A 24,363-nucleotide genomic window follows, 5' to 3' on the forward strand; every position below is an offset into this window, starting at 1 on the left:
ATAGATATACAGCCTTTTGTGGGCTAAAAATCACTTTCTCATGAATGTATAATCTCAGTCAATCCCCACAATATCTCTGTAAGCTAGCACAACCCTCTGGTGTATTGAGTTTATCAATTTTAAGTAACAATTGGCTTCAAAACTCTTCTCCCAGACTCCATTTATCCTGTCCATATTGCCAGGCACTTAGGATTCCTTTCTAAAGAAATGTGATTTGTCTTTTTTCATGTTGGCATGAAGTAAAAAATAAATTGATTTTATCATTTCTGCATCCTTGCTCTTCTTTGAAGGGTACTTACCTAATGAGTGGCTCTCTCAGAAAGGATCTTAGATCAAAGGGGCCAACAGGATAATGCCCTCGAATTAGCTGCTGCCTTACCTCACTGTAAATGTCCTAAAATAATCCAGTGTATATAAAGACTTGTGAGGCTATCTGGAGAAGACGTCTAAAACCCAACAATACCCAGTAAATTAAGATGAATTGCACCATATCGTCAGATGAGTTAAAAACATAGGGGCCTGCTGAAAATTTTTGTATAAGCATAGGAAATCACCACGAAAAGTCTAAAATAAACATTTCAAAATATGGGACTATTAAGCAGCTATCAAAACCCTTATTCAACTTAGCATTTTATACTAAGTGAAAAATATCAATTCAGATGCCTGTCTACTTATTAAACTACTATGGTAGTTTAAATCATCCAAGCAAATGCACACAGAATTTTGAGTATTACATCTCATGGCCCTAAGTTTCTTTAAACCACAGATTTCAACTCCACCTGCCATAAATTAAATAATTAGACTTTGGTTACTGGCATGTAAGCTTATTAACTGGCATTAAGAAAATCAAACATAAAATGATGTACTTAATATTCTTTTAATAAAATCCATTTTAAATAGGAGTAAATGTAACAGAATTGAACCATTATGAAACATTGTAGCAAGAAGTTTTGGATATATTTTAAGTAAAAGAATAATCTTATACACAAGGAAAGATGAATATTTTGTTCTATGAAAACGTATGGTTGGGAACTGTTTGTTTCTTCCAGCAGAGGAATAATAACTGACGATTAGAATACCAACCATTAAAGACCAGACTCAAGAAGGGTATTGCTGTGGTTTGAATATTTGTCCCCTCCAAAACTCCTATTGAAATTTGATTCCAGGTGGGGCCTAATGGGAGAACTTGGATTGTGGGGTGAATCCTCCGAATAGATTAATGCCCTCCCTTGAGGGTGAATGGTTTCTCACTCTGCCAGTTTCCTGGAAAGAGCTGATCGTTAAAAAGGGCACGGCTCCTTCCCTCATCTCCACCTTGCTTCCTCTCTCCCCATGTGATCTCTGCATATACAGCTTTCCTTTCCCTCTGCCACGAGTGGAAGGAGACTGAGGCCCTCACCAGAAGCAGATGCTGGCATCAGGCTTCTAGTACAGCCTGCAGAACCATGAGCCAAACAAACAACTTTTTAAAATAAATTACTCAGTTTCAGTATTACTTTATAGCAACACTAAATGAACTAAGCCAGGAATGTTGAGGGAAATAATCCTATATGAAATACAGTTGACTTTCTGTATGCATAGGTTCCACATTTGTGGATTCAACCAACCACAGATCAGAAATATTTTGGGGGAAAAATGCATCTGTACTGAACTTGTACAGACTTTTTTCTCTTGCTATAATTTCCTAAGCAATACAAGTATAACAACTGTTTTTCATAGAATCTACACCGTATTAGGTATAAGTAAGCAGGAGATGATTTAAAGTATACAGGAGGATATGCATAGGTTATATGCAAATGCATATAACTTCAGCATCTGCAGATTTTAGTATCTGAAGGAGGTCCTAGAACCAGTCACCCACAAATCCCAAGGGACGACTATACATTCAAGGCTCTCCTTTTGAATCAAGTTGGCCTCAGTTCCAAAAAGTGTTCCCAGATTACAGGAAAGTGTACCACACTTTCCATATCCCTCCTTGCCCCAAATAACCAAGAGGGTCCCTACCTTTGGACATGACTTTCTAAGTAGGATTCCAAATCTCTTTGGTTAAATAAGAAACTACTTTATCTATTTATCTGTTCATTTATTTGCTTATTGATTTGTTCATTCGTTTCCTTCACTCATTTTACTAAAATGCAAGCTTAACAAGGTCCAGTTTGTTCATCTAAAACAGTACCCAGCATACAGTAGATCGTCAGTGAATATTTACACATTTTAATTAATTCATCCTTTCATTTTTCAAACACTTTTTGAGTGCCTACCATGTGGTAGATTCTCAATATCCAACATGGGAAAATTCCAATGTAAATAAAATAAAATCACATCATGAGAAATTTTTATATTGGAAGAATCAGGCAATATTTACTCACTCTAAATCCAGTCTGCATTTAAAACAAGAGAAGCCAAAGAAGAATGGCAGGAGAAAATGTAGATCAGTGTGGCACATGTCCCACAATGATATAACACAAAACAAAACTCTGGGTAAAAATGAAACAGACTAAGAGTGGATGTAACTATAAAAAGAGAGGGCCAGAGATCATTGTGACAATTAAACAGTTCTGCATCTTGATGGTGGTGAGAGTGACACAAATCTACATGTGTGATAAGAGTGGATATAATTAAATACACACATACACACAAATGAATGCGTGTAAAGCTGGAGAAATTGGAATAATAATCACAGACATGTAAAACAGGAGATATCTGAAGAAGGCTGATAGATTGCACCAATATCAACTTCCTCACATGATACTGTACTTTAGTTATGCAAGATGTTACCAATCAGGGAAATGGTTGAAGGGTATGAGAACCCTCTTTGTACTATTTCTTGCGACAGCTTGACAATCCACAGGTATTCACAAATATGTTAATAAAATAAAATTAAATAGCAGAATGCTTATCAAAATACTGGAACTAAGACAGATGCCCAATAATGACGTAAACCTATATGACAGTACATTGAGTAATTAAAAATAATACAATCCTATGTTTGCAACATAGAAGGCTATTCACATTCACAAAGAAGAGGGATTTGCAAAATATGCAAGTACAGTCCAATTTTCTTTACAAAATAAGGAGCGTTTGCAAAGGCATATACCAAAATGCTATTAGTGTCCCTCTCTGCATGTTAGGATCATGAGTAATTTTATTTTTTCATATTGTTTCTCCATACTGCCTCTTTTTTCCTTTAAAATGAACAGTATCACCTAAAAAATATCTAAACAAATGTCTAACTTTGGAGGGTGTTCAGGTAAATTCTATATAGTTCTGGAACAAAAACCAAGACAAATGGAAAGACATTTCAGTTCAACATAAGGACAAATGAGCTACCTGTAAGAGCCATGGAGCATGAACCACCACCTTATGAGCCCATGGCATCCAGTGGGAATGGTGTTCACCAGGGCCTGGTGAATTCCTTAAGAGTAATCCTGTGAAATGGAAGACCGGCTTGTGCAGCCTGGGAGGTTGGACCCAGCTGCTTTCCAATTCTAAAACTCTGTGCCATTGGGTTTACAATGAATTCCACAGACACCAACTCTCATTTCAAAAGCTCCTTTTAGGTTTCAGAGCACTTTCACGTATGCTGGTTTATATTAATTTTAGTTTGTTACTTTAAAAAAAAAAAAAAAAAAACTTATCCCTACGAGTTCCGTAGAGTAAGCAAGTGGGTATTATCACCTCCATTTTACTGAAGAGAAAACTGAGGCAACCAGAGAGTGATCTTTAATGTTATGGAGTGAGACAGAAATGAGTTATGAGATCACAATTCCTTTCTCTTGAGTCATGGCCCTACCCCTCTTCCCTCTAAACTCCACAGGCCTCTCCCTTCCCACCAGGGTTTGGAAACTGGGTAAACCTGACCTAAAGATGCGTGTCTAAAGATGATAGGTGCCCGTTGAATAAAAAACCAACAATGCTTGGCACAGATGATAATAATTCACCAACAATAATACCCATCTGGCTGTTCCCATAAATGTAAATGAATTCAATGTCAAGTAACCAGTGTGTCAACTCAGCTTAAACACTGTGATTGATCAAATCAGGAGCGAACTTGAACAGCCCAAGAGGCTGGTGCCTCTCCTTGCAGATCGCAGTCAATATACTTGCCCTGTACCTAAGCCCTCCCAGAGTCCCAGAGCAGAAGCCCACAGATTGGGCTTCCAGGGCAGTTAAATAGTGAATAGGGTCCATATCGGGCTTAATGAACCAAGGCTTTGTTACTTTCACCAAAGGAATTAACACAGGAATTTTGTATTTATTTTGCAGTGGCAGCAGATTAAGCACTTCAGCAATAATGTGGCAATTCACCAAAAGAGGTCTTAGTTAGGTGCTATCTGAAACCATGAAGTTAAGTGGGAAAACATACACATGGAAAAAGTTTATATGTTTTAGAAAAATAAATCCAAATTTTAGATAAATGATACTCTTCACAAAGTATACTAAACAAAGGACATATTTTCATTGGCTGATAGCGCCATTTGCATACATATATCATTTTCTGTGTGCCAAGCCCTCTTCTGAGAACCCCTCCTCACAAACACCCCCATGCAAGTCATTTCAGGAGGAAACTGGAAGGTTAGTGAGGCTACGGGCATTCTCTCAAGTCACACAGCCATCAGGTGGAACCACAGGATTCCAACCCGGGTCTGACGACTCACAAACCAGCATACTTCACCATTACTTGTTCTCTCAAAACGCTGGAAATCTATGCTCCTTTTATAAACAGGAAGTAATTAAAATTTCTTTATAATGGCATAATAAATCACTTCAGGAGATGGAGAGTTAACTACTTGAGAACAGCTGGAAAACAAGGAGAAAAAACTAGGCTGGACTTGACATATAACACACAGGGAGGCAGAAGAGGGACAGGTGAACAGAAAAGAATACAGGCCAAAGGGATCAATGGACCCCTATTGTTAATGCACTAATACTAGTATTGGCTATTGTTAATAATTTTTTTATTCTATACTACATTTATTGTGAAAATAAGATGCAAAAAAAGCATATGCTAAATTTTCCAAGGGTAAAACTAAGTCATAAGTTGAATTTCAGTATTTTTAACCTCCATTCAAAAATCAAATCCAAAACGAAGGTGGAAGTATATGTAATTCCAAATCTTTCTGTATTCTTGTATAAATCATAACATTACATCTTTTTTTCTAGGATATGAAGTTTTGTTGGTCAATATCAGCAAGATGGAAACTTTCTCAAATAAAGCATTTTGTGAACTTTGTATATAGACATTATAAAAAGACATAACTTTAGATTCTAACATGAATACATTCATAAATGGACTTTCCATTTTGAATATTGCTGTTTCTTCAATGATTTAATATTACACTATACTTTTGATCTTTCTTAGCTGAGTGTTTACACACATATTGGCAGTTATAATTTTTCTGAGTGTCAATTAAATTCATACACATCTTCCACAACTAATTATATGTTAATCCTTTAAGCAATAGTAATTATTGGCAAACATCAATATTTTATGTATGCTGTGCTTATAAACATGTTTTCTTTTAATAGGGTTAATAAGTTACTGATGGTGAGAACATCACAGATACTTAAAATACTTTTATTCTTAACTACATAAAATTCAGTCTCCAGCATTCAACCTAGTCACTCACTCAGCAAACCACTGAGCACCTACCACATGCATGACACGGTCGTGGGTAACAATCACTGAGCACCTCCCATGTGCCCAGCACTGCTCTCCTCAGCATGATGACCACAGTACTCAGACAAACGCTCCAGTCTTGATGAATTAACATAAATTCCTCGAGAAAATTAAGTAGCAGAAATGGAGCTTAAGGTAAAAAAACTTTGGTTTTGTTGTGGCCAGATGGCCTTAAGCAAATTATTTGCATCTCTCTGAGTATCGGCTCCCTTACCTCTTAACTGAGTATAATAATACCTGTTGTTATTATATTACCTTTTATTAGAAAAAAATGCTGGTTTATATGTGAAAAAAAAAAACCTATTTATTCTTTGGTCTTGGAGAAACTGAGGTAGTTGATGAGGAATAAATGTTTTGTCCTCATTATTAAATCCTTCAAAATATTTTATTCCATATTTTCCATGATCTAAGCCTTCTGAGTTTAATGCTAACCATGTGTAAGGCTTGCTGGGTCATGATAAGGTCACTTCCATACCTAGCCACCAATTTCAAAGTCTGTGTTACAGGCTTAAGATGCCATAATTATGTATGTTTCCCCTTATTGAGGAGGAAAGTTATATTTAAATTATAACTTAGTGATTATTTCATTTAAAAACATAGAGATGCTACTTGACTAGTTCTTTACAGACAGAACGACTACAACTGATTATTATTAAAATCTCTCGGTAATTTTCTTTCCTTTGTTCTTCCTATGATACTATTTCACTGTGAGAATGAAATAAGAGTGAAATGTAGGTGGGTATGTCACAGGACCACAGGAACGACCATTTCCCAGCACTCAGTTGCACACCATTGATTAAATTAAAGGAAGCAATTGGTTGCCATCCAATCTCCCCACTTTAGCTTCCCAAGCCCCGACTCGGGTGGGGTGTGGTGGGGGTGTGGGATTTCTAACCTAAGAAGCCCAGCAAATCAGAATTTCACTTTCTAAACAAAGAGGTGCCAACCTTGAGATTCTATGAGAGCCAACACAAACCAGGCATTGTACACAAGTGAAAAGAATATAATAAGCAAAGTTATAGTCACAATTAGGAAATACCTCCTCAGAAAAATTTCCACTTAACTCTGAGCAGTGCTCAAATTACCATTGTGCTTAATGAGGCCTCAGCCTCTTGGCTGAATCAGACCTTTGCAACAGATCTAGGAATCCCAGCACTGTCCACAAAACACAGACACACAAAACCTAGTGCTGGATCTATATTTTTTTCAATAACAGATGAGAGAAATATGCAAAAAGTTACAAATAAAAAATAAAATACATCGTTTCAGAAATGACCAGGCAAGTGTTAGCTAAATTCTTCTTTCTCTGAGATCTTTCTTCATCTTCTCTAGCCCTTCCCCTTTCCCATCCTCAAGAGAGGCTAGAAGAGAGAGGCTACAAAAGCAACAATGGGTACTCACTTCATCTCCAGGATCTCCTCCAGCTGTTTCCTCCTCTCAATACGGAGGTTGGCCAAGTGCGCTTCTTTTTCAGCCAGGGACTGCTGTGTGGAGGCGAGGCGTGCTTTGGTGGCATCCAGCTCCTGTCTGGTCTTCTCCAGTGCATTCATCAGTTCCTCTATCTGAAAGGCACATGGAGCTCTGTGTGTTATTTTCCCATTCAAGTGCGAGATATCCTTGCTAGCCTGTGTTCCAACAACAAACACAAAAGAATCATAGGGATCCTTGGACTGGGCTACTGTGTCTTGTAGCCCTTTCTTTCTTTGTCATTGAAACTATGAGGATACAAAGGCTTAAGAATGATATAATTAACTTTGGGGACTCGGTGGGGAAATGGTGGGAAGAGGGTGAGGGATATGAGACTACACACTGGGTTCAGTGTGCATTGCTTGGGTGATGGGTGTGCCAAAATCTCACAAATCACCACTAAAGAACTTATGTAACCAAATATCACCTGTTCCCCCAAAACCTAAGGAAATAAAAAAACAAAACAAAAACCCTAAAAAAAATGTTTCAAACACAAGACATGTCTCCTTGGAGAAATTTGGATTGCCCAATAACCTTTATAAAAACGATTTAATGTGTTTATTAGAAGTAGGGGTTGAGTGGCTTGACCCAATTTCAACCTGTGTTTGGCAAAAGTCTCAGATACTTCCTCACCGTTGAAGGAAGGCAACACTCAAAATGCATTTTGCCCAACACAATATACTTTTGTGTGTAGGCCCCAGAGTACTTTGACAGAAAGTTAATCTACGTGTTTCAGATTCAGTCCTGTTTTAACGTATCAAAGCTGTGTTTGGTAAAAGCTATTCGATGTCCAGGGAGACTCAGGAGTCCCTCTCACCTCACCTCCCAGCCCCTCCCAGCCTTACATTAAGGAAGCAAGGTTTGGCCAAAGGTAAACAGAATTCCAGCCACAAAAGGTTCAAGTTTGGTTTACCCCTGAAGTTTGAGAGGGTTCTAAACTTGAAATAAATGACATGTAACTTTTATAGGGTGCTAATACATCATAGAAATAGGCCAGACTATCAAATAACCAGGGTTTTCAGCCAGGTCCCAAAAAATGAGACCAGGGAGCCCTGAGGCAAAGCCTTATCCTCCCCAAACCATTGGGGACTCTTAAAAACCAACACACAACAAAGAGGGCTGGTGTTTATGGTTCCGTTCCAAAGACTTCCGTGGAGCAAGCTGGTGAAATGCCATCCCTTGCACATATGCAGGCTGTATCCACCCTGCTGATCCAAAATCATGATTCCAGGAAGTTTCTAGATTCCAGAGCTGATGTTTGGCTTTCTAAAATACCCCTTCCAGCTGAACTTGGCAGAATAGGCTCATCCATCACTAAAGTCAACAGAACACCCTTCAAAATGTGTCAATGACATGTTAAGTTTCAATTCATAAAGACTTTCTACACAATTTCTGCAGTTTTACATGGAATTTATTCAGAATAAGCATTTTAGTTCACATCCAAAGTAAATTACACGCTTTTAAGATTCAGAAAACCCTTCATTTTGCCCTGATAAAAAGAGGAAACTTAATGATCATGTAATTTAAATCAAAGCCAAAGCCAAAAAGAGTTCAAAAAGCAAGGAATATAAAGAATAGCCTATAAAAGTGACAGAACCACCCCTATATAACTGTAGAATAAGTTGCATTATTCTTTAACTTTACAAATATATAAAATTTATAAGTATTAATAAACTTTTTAGTTTTTCATGTAAGTTCACAGAACATCACAAATATAACTAGAAGCCCAAAGCAATATGTGATGAAGTTAAAGCAGTTTTTAGTTTTCCTCTCTTTTTCTATTTTTTGATACACTCAATAGCAGTGCCCAAAAAAAAATAAAAATAAAAATTATGATCATTCCGTATGCCAATTCGGATAGTCTGCCTGATACTCCATATGAGGTGGCCTGTGTCCTCATGATTCCTTTTCTGTCACTAATCGTTCTTTATTTCAACATAATATTGATTCCAGAGGAGTGAGAGGTCTCTTGGATTCTCATTTGTTCAGTTTCTCTCTCATTCATTGAAGCTGATCTAGCTGCAATCTATAGACACGGTGTTACTCAGTTGGGTTTCCAACTCTTAGTTCACCTGCCACCGGACCACTCAGGGCAAGCACTAGATAGTTCTACATTAACCCAACTTTAAATGACACTTTGGCGTAATGATTTCAGGCTGCTCCAGTCATTTCAGCAACAAGCACATGGAGAAACCTGGGAGACATCTGGGAGACAGAATCCAGAGTTGTAACTGATGGAGATGCACTGGCCTCCAACATCAGTAACTCCTAGTATCAGATGAGACAGAACTGCTCCTCTCAATACCTTGAAAACAGAGTTTTACAATAAGTTCCCATGTCCAGCTCCTCACTCTTCCCAATTTGTGTGGCCCTGGACAGTGAGTATTGCACACCAGGACCATGTGGGGCACTGGCCTCAGAATGCATCCTTCTAATTTTTGCATGACTACTGTTTCTCTCTGTCTTTTTGCAAACAATCACTATACCCTTGGAATCTCATTTCCTAGATGATGCCCATGAGGTCTTCCTGTGTTTAACATTCTAGAGTCCTGAAAATTGTTTCCTTTGCGCCAAAACAAGAATCTTAGAAAGCAAAAAATATCTCCCCTGCTGTGGTGATCATTAGGGTAGTTTTGCTGCAGTGATCATTAGGGTGGTTTCACAATATCCTAGTTCTCTTCCTTATAGGCACATGGTAGGACCACATTTCCCCTCTTCCTTTGAATTGGGTGTGGCTTTGGTCGATTAAAACCACTGTCATTTCCAGGTAGAAACATTTAAGTGGTAGCGCTCAACTCCAATGTTACCCTTTCCCTGCCATGGTGACTGTGGAAGCAATTTCAGATGACATCATTTTCAGCCGGAGCCTGAGTAACCACAATGAAGCCCAGGGCTGACCCACATCACACAGGCAAAATATAAATCTTTGTTGTGCTACGCCACTGAGATTGGGGGTGGTTACTCCCAGTATAACCTGTCCTGTTTTCCATGGCGAACTGTCTAATTCTGAACATCTGCTCTATGCCTGCCTCCATCTCCCCACCACAGTCATCTCTCATCAAGAGGAAAGTGCTTGTTATTCTTGCTGTCTGAAGGTATTTCTACTCTTGCAGGCCACAAGTAACTCCCTTCTTGCCAAATGTCTTTTCTTAATGTGCGGCTTGCACAGCTAAACACGTACCCAAATCTCTGTCCCTTCTTTGAAATAACATTTTAATTGATTGACTGTATATAAGTAGTTTGTATCTTAATCACCAGATTAGAACCATGGCATTGCTTATGATGTGAATGAGATGAGTTCCTTCATCTTTCTCAGTTTCCATCTCCTAATCCATATTTACCTCAACAGGTAAATAGGGAACCCTACTGCCTGCCTATCAGATGATTGTGGGCACATTAAGTGAGATGATGTAGCCCATAAGGCATTTCTTCTTCTGATATCAAGAAATTATTTTTTTTTTCTGATAATAAGAATAAAGTGCGGCCAGGCACAGAGGCTCACACCTATAAGCCCAACAATTTTGTAGGCCAGGGCCAGTGGATCACTTGATCATAAACAGTGAACCCAGGAGTTCAAGACCAGGCTGGGCAACATGGCAAAACTCTATCCCTACAAAAAATTTTTTAAAAAAATGAGCCAGGCACAGTGACACACACCTATAGTCCTAGCTACCTTGTGGGGGCCGAGGCAAGGGGATCGCCTGAGCCTGGGAGGTTGAGGCTCCGGTGAGCGGTGATTATGCCACTGCACTCCAGCCTAGGTGACAGAATGAGACCCTGTCTCAAAGAAAAAACAAGAATAAAGTATATTTATTGTAAAAAATATATATATATATGAAAGATACAGGTATGGAAATGTTTTCGCTTTCTTCTTAAGATTAAATAATAACATCACTTTTAGTTAAGATCCTCCCAAATCTCACCACCTAAAGATAAACATTATAAACATTTTGATTTCTCTCTATATTTATGTATACATAATTGAGATCCTATACATATATACATATAAATACAAAATTTTGTATATAATTGATGTATGATGAACACCTTTCTTTTGTAATTAAATTGTCTTTTAGAAATACAGTCTTAATGTATGTGAGCAGTGCCCTGTCCACTCCTCATCTTCCTAAAACTGATGCTTTCCTTAGTGTTATGGTCTGAATGGTTATGTAGCCCCACAATTCATATGCTGAAATCCTAACCCCCAAAATGATGGCATTAAGGATTGAGAACTTTGGAAAGTGATTAGGTCATGGGGACAGAGCCCTCCTATATGGGATTACTGCCCTTATGAAAGAAGCCCAAGGGAGTTTGTATGTCCCCTTTCACCATGTAAGGACACAGCAAGGAGTCAGCAGCTTGCAACCCAGAAGAGGAACCTCACCAGAATCCAACCATGCAGGCACCTTGGTCTAAGAAGTCCCAGTCTCCAGAATGTGAGAAATACATTTCTGTTGTTTATAAGCCACCTACTCTATGGTAATTTGTTAAACCAGCCTACATGAACTAAGACACTTAGGAATATATTCCCCTGTTTATTTTGCAAATTACTCATCTTCCTGCAGACCATAACTGGGTCTTTCTCCTTGTGACTCCATTCTACAGGCACTCTCACCCTCCACACAGAAATACGGGAGATGCATTGAGGTCTGTCTCCATAGTTCTCACCTCTATGTAGATACCTCTCTAACCTTTATCTCCTTTTTCCTGACTTGACCTCTCTCACACGTACCTAACCACCTGTTGAGCATTTCCATCTGGATGTCCTAATATCACTTTCAATTGAGGATGATCAAAAGTCAACTCTGGATCCAGGTACACCTGCCCAAACCAAACCCCTATCACCTGTCCTCACCCTCCCAACTTGCCACTCCCTAACGCATCCACCATTTTGGTCCAAGGCCCTGACTTTTCTCAGTTATTCATGTTTAAGACCTCAGAGCCACGTTTATCTTCTCCTTCCTCTTTTATTTTCCATTTATCACCAAGTCCTAGAGCTCTGTTTTGGAAATATTTCTTGGATCCATCATTCCCTTCTATCATTACTTTTGATACCCCAAGCTCAGGTCCCTTCCTCTCCCACATGTATAATAAGATTGAACATAATTATGTATGCATAGATACATACATGTATGTGTGTGCTTTCACATGTGTGTGCATATGCACACATGTATCCCTAGCCTCTGTCTCTGCCCCTCCCCCTAAGTGAGAACATGGCTTTGCTTGATCATCTATAACAATAGTACTTCTAGTATTACATGAAGCAATCATTGTCGAGCTCTTAGTGCTGAGCCTGGCAAATATGAAAACAGTATATTCTTAACACAAGACACAGAGCAGCATGGTGGCTTAGAAACATAATTCAGGAGCTAGACTGCCACTTACTAGCTGTGTAACTCTAAGTGAATTATAACTTTTTTCCCAGGTAGAAAAACTGATTTCATGTAAGAAAAATAAGTTAATATTTATAATAAAGAATATTCACAAAATTATAGAAATTATCTGGAATGTTTGTCTTCATGAAAGAACCTAGACAATATTTTCTAGGTTTCTCAACTTAAACTTGGAGCAAAATTTGCTTTAAACATAGAGTATTACCATTGCTATATAAGAATTAGGTTATAGTAATTTTTACTCAAATTATATTAAAATGCCCAGAATAAGGATTATTTGGGGACAATATAATAATAGACTCTTAAAAAATTTTTAGATTCAGGGGCTACATATGCATGTTTGTTACACAGGTATATTGCATGTGGGAATTGGACTTCTACGTGTACCCATCACCAAATATTGAACATTATAACCCATAGGTACTTCAAACTTCATCCCTTTTCTTGCCTCCCCCCCTTTATAAAAAAGAAGGAAATCATGTCCTTTGAAGCAACATGGATGGAGCTGGAGGCCATTATCCTACATGAACTAACTCAGAGGAGAAAATCAAGTATCACATGTTCTCACTTGTAAGTGGCCGCTAAACAATTAATTACAAAATTCTGAGCCTCAAGTACCTCTTGTGAAATGGAGCTAATAACATACCAAAGTTTTTATGAGGATTAAATGGGTTTACGTGAGCAATGATCTCAAAACAATGCCTAGTACTCAGTAGTGCCACAGAAGCGTCAGCTCTTATTAATACAGTGCCTAGTAAGTATCCAACCCATCTATGTCTGCGTGTTGCTCCATTCACCAACACTCAACCACACATACACATGCACATATACCCCAGGACTGCCCTACAATCACTCCCCTGCTTACCAAAACTGCCCATTCTTTAAGGCCCTGTCTATACCTGGCCTCCTTCACAGCTTGCAGTGATCAAAAGCTGGAGCTCTAGAAGCAGTCAGATCTGGGTCAAGTTTTGGTCCCACCTATAAGATCTTTGACCTTAGGCCAATCTTAACCCAATATTTCCTAAACTTTGCTACACATTAGAATCCCTTGGGAAGCTTTTAAAATTGTGGATGCCCTGGTCACACTGCTCCTAATTAAATAAAAATATTTGAGGGTGGGAGCCAGGCATATGTATTTTATTAAAGATCCGGGTGATTCCAAAGTGCGGCCAAGGCTGAGAACCCTAGACGTTACTGATCTCTCTAAGCCTGCAGATCCTCCCCAGTAAAGTAGAGAGGAGGCAGAAGCAGCCACACAGGACTGACATAAGCATAAAGTGAAATAATGCGTGGAAAGTACCCTGCCTAATACCCTGGAAGGGGCCAGCACATACCCATTCCTAGCCATGCTACTTTCGCCCAACCCGAGTGCCTTCAGTTTTCATTTCCTGCACCCATTCTGCACAACGTGTATGCTTAGTTGCTATAATACAACTAGACTATAATCCCTGGAGGGCAGAGACCATGTCTCCATCCTCTTTGGAAGCCCCTTCAGCACCTGACATAGCACCAGTATCCACACTCAATAAATACCTGTGCAATGGGAGGAAGGGGAACACAAAGACGTGATTCTGAAACACCCTCCTTTGACTCACTTAGTTCAATGATGGATGAAGTGTAAGTCCAAACTTGATACTTTCCTACCCCATAAATCAGTGGTCCCTTCACCATCCTTAACAAACGCCCTTCAAGTTCTTGCTGTTTACTTCAAGCACCTTTTCTTTGCTATTGGGTTGTGGTGACTCAGTTACTTGGCTTCTGAAAGGATGGAGGCCCTATGCTCATTGCCACCCCAGCAGCTGCCTGGAGAACCCAGAAACCTATGAGTTTCACAGAGACACAATAAAGAAGTCCCAGGTTCTTCCCCAGCGTAGAAGCATATGGCTTTTAGTCCTGCTCTGCATTCCACATGCTGTGTCCTGGGACCTGGGAGACACACACTCCTTCTCTCCTTCATTCCACCACGTCGCTGAGTATCTCCCATATGCCAGGCACTCTGCTGGACACTGGCCACAGGTTTGCCTTCAGAAGGGTTTCCACAGGGAAGTTGGAAATCAACAGATCACTTAATCACAGCTCTGATTGTAAAGAAAAGTACTGGGTGGTACAAAAGAATAAAACAGCAGCCCATCCTGCACTAGGCATTGTGGCTGGCCTCCCTAAGGCAGGCAAGTTGAGTAGCCTGGGGAAGTGCAGGTGGTGGACCCGGCTGGAGGAGGTCCTGTGGTCCCATTCTTAAGAAAAATGCTGGTTGGAGAATCACAGCAATTAAGAGACAATAAAAGCTTTTGACAGTCCAGCAGGAAAGCAATCCATTTGTCTCTATTTAATACAGTATGTGCTTCTTTTAGAAGTACATCTATTAGTAATTCACCAGACAATAATATTTCCTGGGGGAAAAAAAGTTTTAGTAAAGGTGTTTAATTGCTAAAATGTCATTTTCAGTGAAAAGAGGATTCACAGCCACCTCTAAAGTCTTCTAGAATACTCTAGACGTTTTACTTAAAATAATTTCCTAGAAGATCCACAAATGTGGCAAAACTGGAATTCTGATTTGGTATCTAAGATTACATTTTAAAAATACACTGGCTTGATGTTATATATTTAGAACATAATAATTAAATGTTTCTTCAAGCTAGAGGTTGATTTGGCCTTACGAATTACAAAAAAAAAAAAAAAAACCTGAATAATTGTGTTTGTACAATCATTTCTGATTGTACTAGTCATTCCATGTTGCAGATCATTACAACTCTCTTTTCAAATAGTTGTTACCAGGAAATATTCAATTTTATTTGAATGATTCATAACTGTTCACTTTCAAAATAATGAAGTCATCACCTGGCTTTCTAAAGAGTCCAGTGTTTACGCATGGCTCTGGAGAAATCGTCGGATCTTTTAAAGTGAACAGCGGAGCCTTAAAACAATAAAATAAAAAACCCGTTTAAGACCTTAAATCATTAACATGTGTCGACTTAAACTTACACATACATTTGTGTTGTTTAACTAAATATTTGAAAACCAGCCTTTCTCGCAGTTATCTGCCAGGACCCCACTCTGGGTTCCATGTGTCTCTTCCTGACACGTGGCAGCTTCCCGGGCTTTTCAAGAGGGTTGTTTGGCAAGAGCTGATCCTCAAATATTTTGATAAAGCTATTTTTTCCCCTTAAATTATATGTCAGCATGGAGTTGGTGTGTATTTTGTGTTAATGATTTGGAATTTTTAAAGCCATATTTTAAAAACAGACAGGCTCTTCTACGTTAGGCTCCACCATCCATCCTGGTTTCCTGTCTTCATTCCATCCTGAGTGCAAGAGGATGGCAGTTTTCAGTTTGCACCAGAACACAGAGCCAATGAAATCCCCATATCCCAGGTTGCAGCAAATCCGGAATGCGAATTGGTCCTGTGGGAATAGTTGGACTTGGCCCAGCTCGACTCTGGGCATAGAAGGTCACACTGAGATCAGAAGGTGAAGATAAACGCTTAAACGCCCTCCTCAGCAGCAGCAACTTCTCCCACAGTGATGCTGGAGGCTGAAGGATCTGTTAAAACAAGGACTACTAATCTTATTTTTCCAATTACCCTTATCTGACATTTCTATCTCTTTCTTCCTCCCTCCCACCTCCCCACTGCTGCCTTAGAGTGACACCTTTTGGAAAAGGTTGAAACTGAAAATCCCCAGACTGCTTTCAGCCTGGACCTGGCCATCCTTAAGACTGATTTGTTTTCTCTTCATTGAAGTTTAAGCATCAAGGAGCTTTGCTTGGTCACCTCTGATCCTTCTCCTACAAACAAGTACCCACATCAAGCACATTTGTTTGGGCTCAAACTCTTTGATTTTGACTAATTTCACATTTTCCCTTTCCTCTTCTCTTCCCAGGCTTATTAACAAAACTTCATACCATAATAAAAGATGGAGAAGAGATGTGCAAAAATGCATACACCTGACTTAATAGAGTCTGTTAATGAGAAATTGCCAGAGTACAAATGAATGACACCTTCTTCAAAATGCCCTTGAGCACTCTTCATTCCAGACGGGATTGGACTCAGTGGAAGCTCCTTGAGAAAAAGGCTGGGAGGGGGGTGGGGGGGGTATGCTTCTGGGTATTTGGTGTAGGTACATCTCGAACAACTGGGAACCTTTATTTTACCTGTGTCACAGTTCTGCAGTGTGGCAAAGAGATGGCCTTTTCCCTAACAGCCGGGGACATTCTTGAACAGCAGTATAGGGATAGTAAAGGACGTGGACTCTGAAGTCAGAAAGCTTGGGTCTCTGTCAGGCCCCAGCTACATGCTGACGGTGTGATTTTAGGAAAAGAGCTTGACCGCTATGTATGTCCATTTCCTTTTCTGTAAAATGTGAATAATAACTGCACCCTCCAGAGACCTTGTGAGGAATACGAGCACTACAGCAGCGACATGCTTGGCACATGGTAAGCACATGACCACCTGAGATTGTCATCAACAGTGGCACTGGTTTAAACATTACTACTTAGTTTTCAACCTATAAGAAAATACATAAGCAAGACAAAGTGTTAGATTTTCTTTTTTTCACATTTTCCAAAAAAAAAAAATGCATCACATTTTTCATCTTCAATGGAAAGGTAAAATTTTCACCATGAAACCTACTTTATAACAAACCAAATTAATCATACACAGAATATGCATTGTTCATATTTTAATCTTACTTAGGCTAAATTCCAAACATAAAGATGAAGGTACTGGAGAAGAAAATAGAGAAGCATTGTCCAAAAGAACTTCCTGCAATGCTGGCAATGTTGTAACTTGTTCTGCCCTCAATATTTATACCACTAACTACATGTGGCACTTTCAATGTGTTTGGTGCAAACCAGGAAGTGAATTCTTAATTTAATATTAATTAAAATGTAAATAGAAATAGTCACATGTCTGTTGGCTACTGAATTAGAAAGAGCAGCATCAGAACATCCCATTTTTCACAGCTTTGTTGTCCAATGGTGATGTTCATAAATTATTTCAGTCTTTGTGGAAGGTTTACCTTTTTTGGTCATAGGAAAAAACTTTACAATTCTTTTAAATTGAGTATAACTAATGGATACTATTTAATCCAGAGATTCCACTTTCTGGATTTATTCTAAGGATATATAATAAGGGAGTTTCCCAGAGGAATTTACTCTAAGGACATAATGAACCTATTCATCACAATGTTGTTTATAAAAATCAGAATAAAATTGTGTATGTGTATGGATCTCTATGTTTACATACATACACACACTATATATACATATACAAACATACATATATGTATACACATCTTTGAAAAGAATTAGTTACAAAAACTATGTGTGTGAGAGAGAGTGTGTGTGTTTCAAAGTGTTACAAGGAAAGTGTGGGTATGTGTGCTTAAAAGTGTTACAAAGAAATCAAATAATAAATTATGGCCACCAAATTGTTGAGATGTTGGTCAGATATTACACACTAAGCAGGAAGATTTAAGGTAAAGGAAAGCTGCTCATGAAATCTTAAGCGAGGAAAACAGGTGGTAAATAGTAGATACAATACAATCCAAATTGTGTGTTGGGCTTTCTGTATATTCATAGGAAAAAAGACTAGAGGAAAATGTATCAAAATATTCATGACGGGTTTGTTTCTAAGTTTAGGGATTTCACATACTTTATTATATATTTGTTTGTACTTATTGATACAAATATGCATTACAAATGTTTACAAAAAGAGCAATTAAACCAATTTCAACTAAGAAAGATCTACCTAGAAAATATTTCTGATCCCATGGAAAAAGCAGTTGCAGGTAAACCACAGCCTCTAAAGGAGAGGTATGAAGCAGGCCTCCAGAACAAGATGGGGCCCTCTGGCGGCAGTTACAATGGCAGCTACCTTTAGCCAAAATGACTTTAAGATGGGCTACTCTTCAAGGCAGGGGTACTTTGGTTCTGAGAGTCCCTTAGCTTATACTGGTTATAATCCAGGTTCACCAGGGACAGCCCACATGTTAGTGACTCGAGAGCTGTCAAAAGTAATTCCTGCCACCTCCACCCTGCCCCACAATGAGTAAACTCATTTCACCTTGTTCCTTAATAAAGTTCCCATGAGTTTTGGAAGTCCACTGCATTCATTTCCTTGCTTGTTTTGTTTGGTGCTTGTTTAGCATCATCTGATTTTCTTATTATCATTTTGTTTCTGCCACACATAAAAAAAGCTGTGAGGCTCTAGAAAATTCAAACCACTTGTCCAGGCTACTTGGCTGGCCACCTCCATTAGCAGAGTCTGTTCATTCCCATTCAACAAATCAGGGTGGTGTTCTCAAACAGACCCACTCTCTTACAACACAAGGATCATTGCTGGGGCAATTCCGAGGAAGGAGAAGGAAATGGGTTTCCTTTACTTTCAGTTCTCCTACTGACTTGGCTCTGGGGGAGATACCTACTGATGATGACAAATTTCAGTCAGCTCAAATCAAGCCTGACTCCAAGCCTGATACCCCAGGATCCTTGCATCACAAGGCTACCTTGAGCAATAGGGAGTGGCTTCCCTGTATGTCGCCTTGCTCTTTTAAGCACATGGAGTCCAGTGCATCCTCCACCTGGCACAGCCTCTTCTCAAACACACAGTAGATGGTCAACAGACAATTTGGGGAGGGAGGTTGGGAGGGAGAAAGGAAGAGAAGAAGCCATACTGTAGAAAGGTAATCATTACTGCTGATTTAGATAATATAGTTTCCAATATCCTATTTGGTTCTCCCATATTCCCAAAGAAACAAGCTCAGAAAGGGTAAAGGATTTTCAGGTGGTTTACTTTTTACCAGGATGTGAGGCTGATTGTTGAATACAAATATAATGGAAGAACTGTTAGAGGAGACTCTACTGAGAGGGTCTGGGAGGAAACCCTGGACCCTCAAGAGCAAGAAAATCCCTGGCTCATTTTCTATCACATAGTGCCCAAAAATGCATGGATGAACAGAAATTAGTGATGGATCTTGGGTCCCTTTTGTTTCACTGGAGTAGAATGGTCATTATGTGTTTTGATCCCAGCACTGTTCCAAAATGCCTTAGTTGACTTTTGTATTCTATTTCAATTTTCTATTATTGTATTTCAATTTTCTATTATTGTACGATAAATTATTGAAAACTTGGTTGCTCATAGTTTTACAGGTCAGAAGTCTAGGCAAGGTGTGACTGGGTTCTCCACTCAAAGTCTCATAAGGTTGATATCAAGATATTGTCAGGCTGCTTTCACATCTGGAGCTCAGGGTCCTCTTCCAAGCTCATGGAGTTGAAAGATTATTCAATTCCTTGAAGCTGTGGGTCTGAGGTCACCTTGTCATGTCCAGCTCATAGAGGCCACCTGCATTCTTTGCCACACGGTCCCCTCAAATCTTTAAAGCCAGCAAATGGAGAATCCCCCTCATATCAAATCCATCTCATGCTTTGACTCTCCTTCTTCAGTAAAAGCCCAGTCCCATTTAAGGGCTTGCCTTAAGGATTAACTAGGTCAGGCCCACCAAGGATAATGTCCCTTTTTTAAAGTAAACTGTGCCAAATAACACACTTAATCATGTGAGTGATACCCCGTCACATCCACAGTCACTATCCATAAGGTCGATGAGGCCATTCCCATACTTGGGAAAAAATCCTTTCACAAAACATGATAGCTATGAAGACTTCAGCAGATAATTTTCAAGTTGTAATGCCTTCTAGTCCCAAGGAAGACTACATACCAGGTAAAGCAACATCTGAATCAATGACTTGACACCAACTGAATCAGGATACGATATTGACTTTCTTAAGAGCCATGTGATAAAAATACTGTAATTGTGTTCCCTTTTTATAAAACAAACTGTCACATACAAACACAGACACACACACTTTTAAGTATCATATTCAGCAATAGGTACTGGTACATCTTACGCTAACCCATAGATACCACTCGCAGGTACTGGTTTCCTTATAATTATAATCCAGGTAAGTAAAAAAATCACAGTAAAGCTTCATTATCCTCCAACTAAATACATCCTCCAGACTGCTGGCTGGGTTAGCTCCTCAGTGGGAGGAAAGCAAAAACCAGACATAAAGTGCCAGAATGAAGTCTTCCGCTTCAATTTCTCCTTTATTTAAAACATTTTATAGGGGCTTTATGTTGACCCTATTGCTTTAGGAGAAGGAAATCCTCCCAAATGCGTCCCTAAGGCACAGCATCCCCCACAGTGACTTGGCTCCCTCCTCTCAGCGATTACTGCGACATGGAAAAAATTCTTAATTGGTTAACCTTGGGAAAAATCACTTCATACAAAGAAGACTCAGAACAAAGACGCCCACCCAAACAGTCAGTTCTCCCCACGTACAAAGTGACTGGTGAGAAGTATGAGAGGCACCACACGAGCAAGGCTGACCGACAGGACCTAGCTGCATTTTAAAGCTAAGTAGAGGGTTTCTCTGCTTTCCTTCCATCTCCAAGTGGGCCAAGTATTCACACAATCACAACAGCAGATCTGCTAAACCTTGCCTCTCTTCCAGTCATCAGCATGCTGCTCAGCATCCTCCTTGCATCTCAGGGAAGGAGACTTTGCTTTTTGGCTGTCCAGCTGAACTAATGAGAGTGGGGTTTTGACACTGGGCTCCTAGGACCAGTTACTCTGCCCCTCACCTGGCTCCACACCAGAGATTGTCCCCTAGCCCCTGCTAGGGACCATGTATTGGTCCCAAGGGAGCCTGACGGAGAGTGGGTGGATGGCAAAGGTCAAATTCAGCTCACTCCTATAAAAACAACCAAAGTACACATCCTGCTGTGCATAATTTTCATGCTTAAAATCAGCAACTTTTTGTTTTTCTGAATTGTCCTGATTTATAGAAACATTCACTATTCATCTGGGTAGAAACAAAACATACTCACAGTTTAGCATGTGACAGTTTCACAACTGGGATGAAAAGCTATCGGCCAGATTGTACCATTTATAGTCACATATTAAACTCCAAGCTTCACCAAATACCTATGTCATGCTTTGGAAATAGACATCTATGTCTTCCTCAACGGACACATTTTCTCAGTGTATGCCTTTAAACTATATTTTCAAAATAAATGATTTTTCCTTAGTAGCTCTTCTCTGATTAAAAAAAAATTCACCATTTTCATTACCAACATGAGGGTATAGTCTAGTCTCCTATAAAGTGATTAAACATAATCCTGCATCAAATATAACTCTGTATCAAATAGTCTCAAGACAAACAAAAGTGAAAACATTGGATTCCTTGCTTTTGAATACCAAATATTCACTCAAGGATCTGATTGCTTCACCTTGGACTTCTTCTTTCTTGTACAGCTTCTGAAATATTTAAATCGCCTTGTTTAAAAATATTTCTTATTTTTCCTCTCACTTCTTCAAGAACGTATAGCTATAATAAAGCTATGATACCCAGAGTTCAAGAGGAGAAACAGCCTCAATGTTTATTACATATATATTGAAATGAATAGCCCATTTTGATGGGTCACACTCAGAAACCTTAAAGCCGCCTCTTCTGGGCAATAGTTCCTTTTGGACTAAGAACAATTAGGCTGTGTGATTTTCTGCTGAATCCTTTCAGATAACTGTGTGCGCACAGCCGGGCCACTTTCTCACTGGTGTGGAGGCCAGGGCTGTCAGGCCCACTCCTCTGGTTAATGTCAGTAGCACTATGTATAAAAGGTGACTCCAGTGTGTACAAATGTTGATCTTTAGAGAAGTCATGCCTAGACTCACACACACATCCACTCTTTCGTCCACTAGGTCAACAGCAGGAACAGAGGGCAGCCCAGGAAGGGACGTGCCAAGAGCAGAGGCTTACTTGTTAGGTTACATAGCCCTCGGGGACTTTCTTGCCTGAGATTAATCCATAATCCTGTTTCGTGTTTAAAAATTCAGGTTCTAAAAGCCTTGCCTATGAGACATTTTCAGAGGTGATGGAGAAATGTTCTCATGTACAGCAACAAATTAAGTGCCAATGCAAGTGAGCACTGACAAGAAAGGAACTGTGTGGAATAGGTGGCACAACATTTTGCCCTCATCCAAAATCATTTCTTTAAAGTTCCAAAATGGATACAGATCATATTTTAATGGCTGGAGTACCTGTAGGTAAAAATAAAATAAACACACACACACAAGTTGAAACCATCTATGGCTTTTCTGATTGCTGTACAAGTAAAGTGAAATCAAGATGCCCCCTGATCGAAAATACAGCAGAGGTTCTGAAGAAATATAATAGTCGCTGATGTGACTTCCAAACTAAATTTCATCTGAATACCAAATAGTAAGAAAGCTTTCATCTCAGCTTTGAACAATCCTATTTTTATTATATCGAAATTGTTTCTTCCCTTGCCAACCTCATTCTACCCCTCTTTGCTACAAATTTAATGTCCAGAAAGCTTCCTTTTACAACTCTAGCAGACCCAACCAAAAAAAGTAGAAATTCCTAATGCTGTAGAAACCATCATGAACATGTCTCATCTGGATGAGTCTAATAAAGCATAACTCACTCCACTCTTCAGTGAAGAAAGAGAGTGTCTGGGGGGAACACATTTCTGAATAAGAGGGTCATGTGAACTCAACACCCAGACCACCAGGTGTGGACAGAACCAGTTGGCCTGTGGCATCTTCTCCTTCAATTTAGAGACAAAGAAAAGCATGACAGTTAATAATCCACATTCCCATTTCAATGTATGACACAGCCCATGTTCACAGTTGTCCCTGCTAAGGTTTAACTTACAATGTTTGGCAACAGAGTTGACCTTTTAAAAGGCAAAGGTGAGCATGGGAAGAGCATTTTCTCCCCAGATACAACTTCTCTAGTCCAGCTCCCGCTTCCAAATATGAACAAAAAAGGAGACAAATCACTAAACTTGTTGTCTATGTCTTGATGTGTTGCACATTCTTCTTATTATCATTCTTTTTGTTTGTTTGTTTGATATGGAGTCTCACTCAGTTGCCCAGGCTGCAGTCCTGTGGTGTGATCTTGGCTCACTGCAACCTCTGCCTCCTGGGTTCAAGCAATTCTCCTGCCTCAGTCTCCTGAATAGCTAGGACTATGGGTGTGCGCTGTCATGCCTAGCTAATCTTTGTATTTTTAGCAGAGACAGGGTTTCGCCATGTTGGTCTTGAACTCTTGACCTCAAGCAATCCGCCTGCCTCGGCCTCCCAAAGTGTGGGGATTACAGGAGTAAGCCACCTGGCTGCACATTATTCTTTTTACTTTTTTGTGGACCTCACAGTTTGCAGTGGCGGTGGTGGTGGTGGTGGGGTGTGTGTGTGTGTGTGTGTGTGTGTGTGTGTGCGCGCGTGCAGCATCCCTCCTGTCCCCTCCCTCCACAGGCCCTAGCACACACTCTTCCACTTAGCAATAACTCTGAGGGTAAGTCACCATTTGTATGGGCAGAGGAAGCCTAAAACCTGCAACAGAGCAGACTAAGGAATTTTCACACCTATAAGCATTGACTTCCAAAATCAAAATATAATTTCAAAAGAAGCAGTATAGTTTCTATTGCCTTGCAAATAAAACTCCAACTCCTTCCTGCAGCTAACAAGTACCTGTATTGTCGAGCCCCCGACTCAACTACACCCCATGTAACCCTGGCCCTTGTAGAATCTGTTCTTTCTTACCATGCCTTGTTTCCAACCCCTCCTCCCAAACTCTTCAAATAGCAGGCATCTTCTCAACTGTCAGGTCTTGGCATAAATGTCATCACCTCCCAAAGGCCCTTCTGAGTCCCTTTAGATAAGGGAGCTGCCTGCCTCCCACCTGTCCCTGGTATTCTTCATCTCAGCTCCAAGTTGGTTTTCCTCATAGCATGTGTCACAATTT

At 39.6% G+C, this 24,363-nt stretch overlaps 1 protein-coding gene across 8 annotated transcripts in view; it reads right to left on the minus strand.

Moving 5' to 3' along the window:
- LOC108314566 (ERC protein 2-like) overlaps positions 1-24,363 on the minus strand; it is a 439,969-nt gene that overhangs the window by 371,725 nt on the left and 43,881 nt on the right. For all 8 annotated transcript variants that reach the window (XR_001829551.2, XR_005202640.1, XR_001829554.2 and 5 more), the window contains exon 2: positions 7,082-7,242. Coding sequence is in view for 4 of the 8 variants with exons in the window: in XM_017543517.2 (XP_017399006.1) it covers positions 7,082-7,242 (161 nt within the window). In the remaining 4 variants the exon portion in view is untranslated. The remainder of the gene's footprint in view (positions 1-7,081; positions 7,243-24,363) is intronic.

Source organism: Cebus imitator, unplaced genomic scaffold (genome assembly GCF_001604975.1).
Source record: "Cebus imitator isolate Cc_AM_T3 unplaced genomic scaffold, Cebus_imitator-1.0 Scaffold8, whole genome shotgun sequence".
Taxonomy (NCBI): Eukaryota; Metazoa; Chordata; class Mammalia; order Primates; family Cebidae; genus Cebus; species Cebus imitator.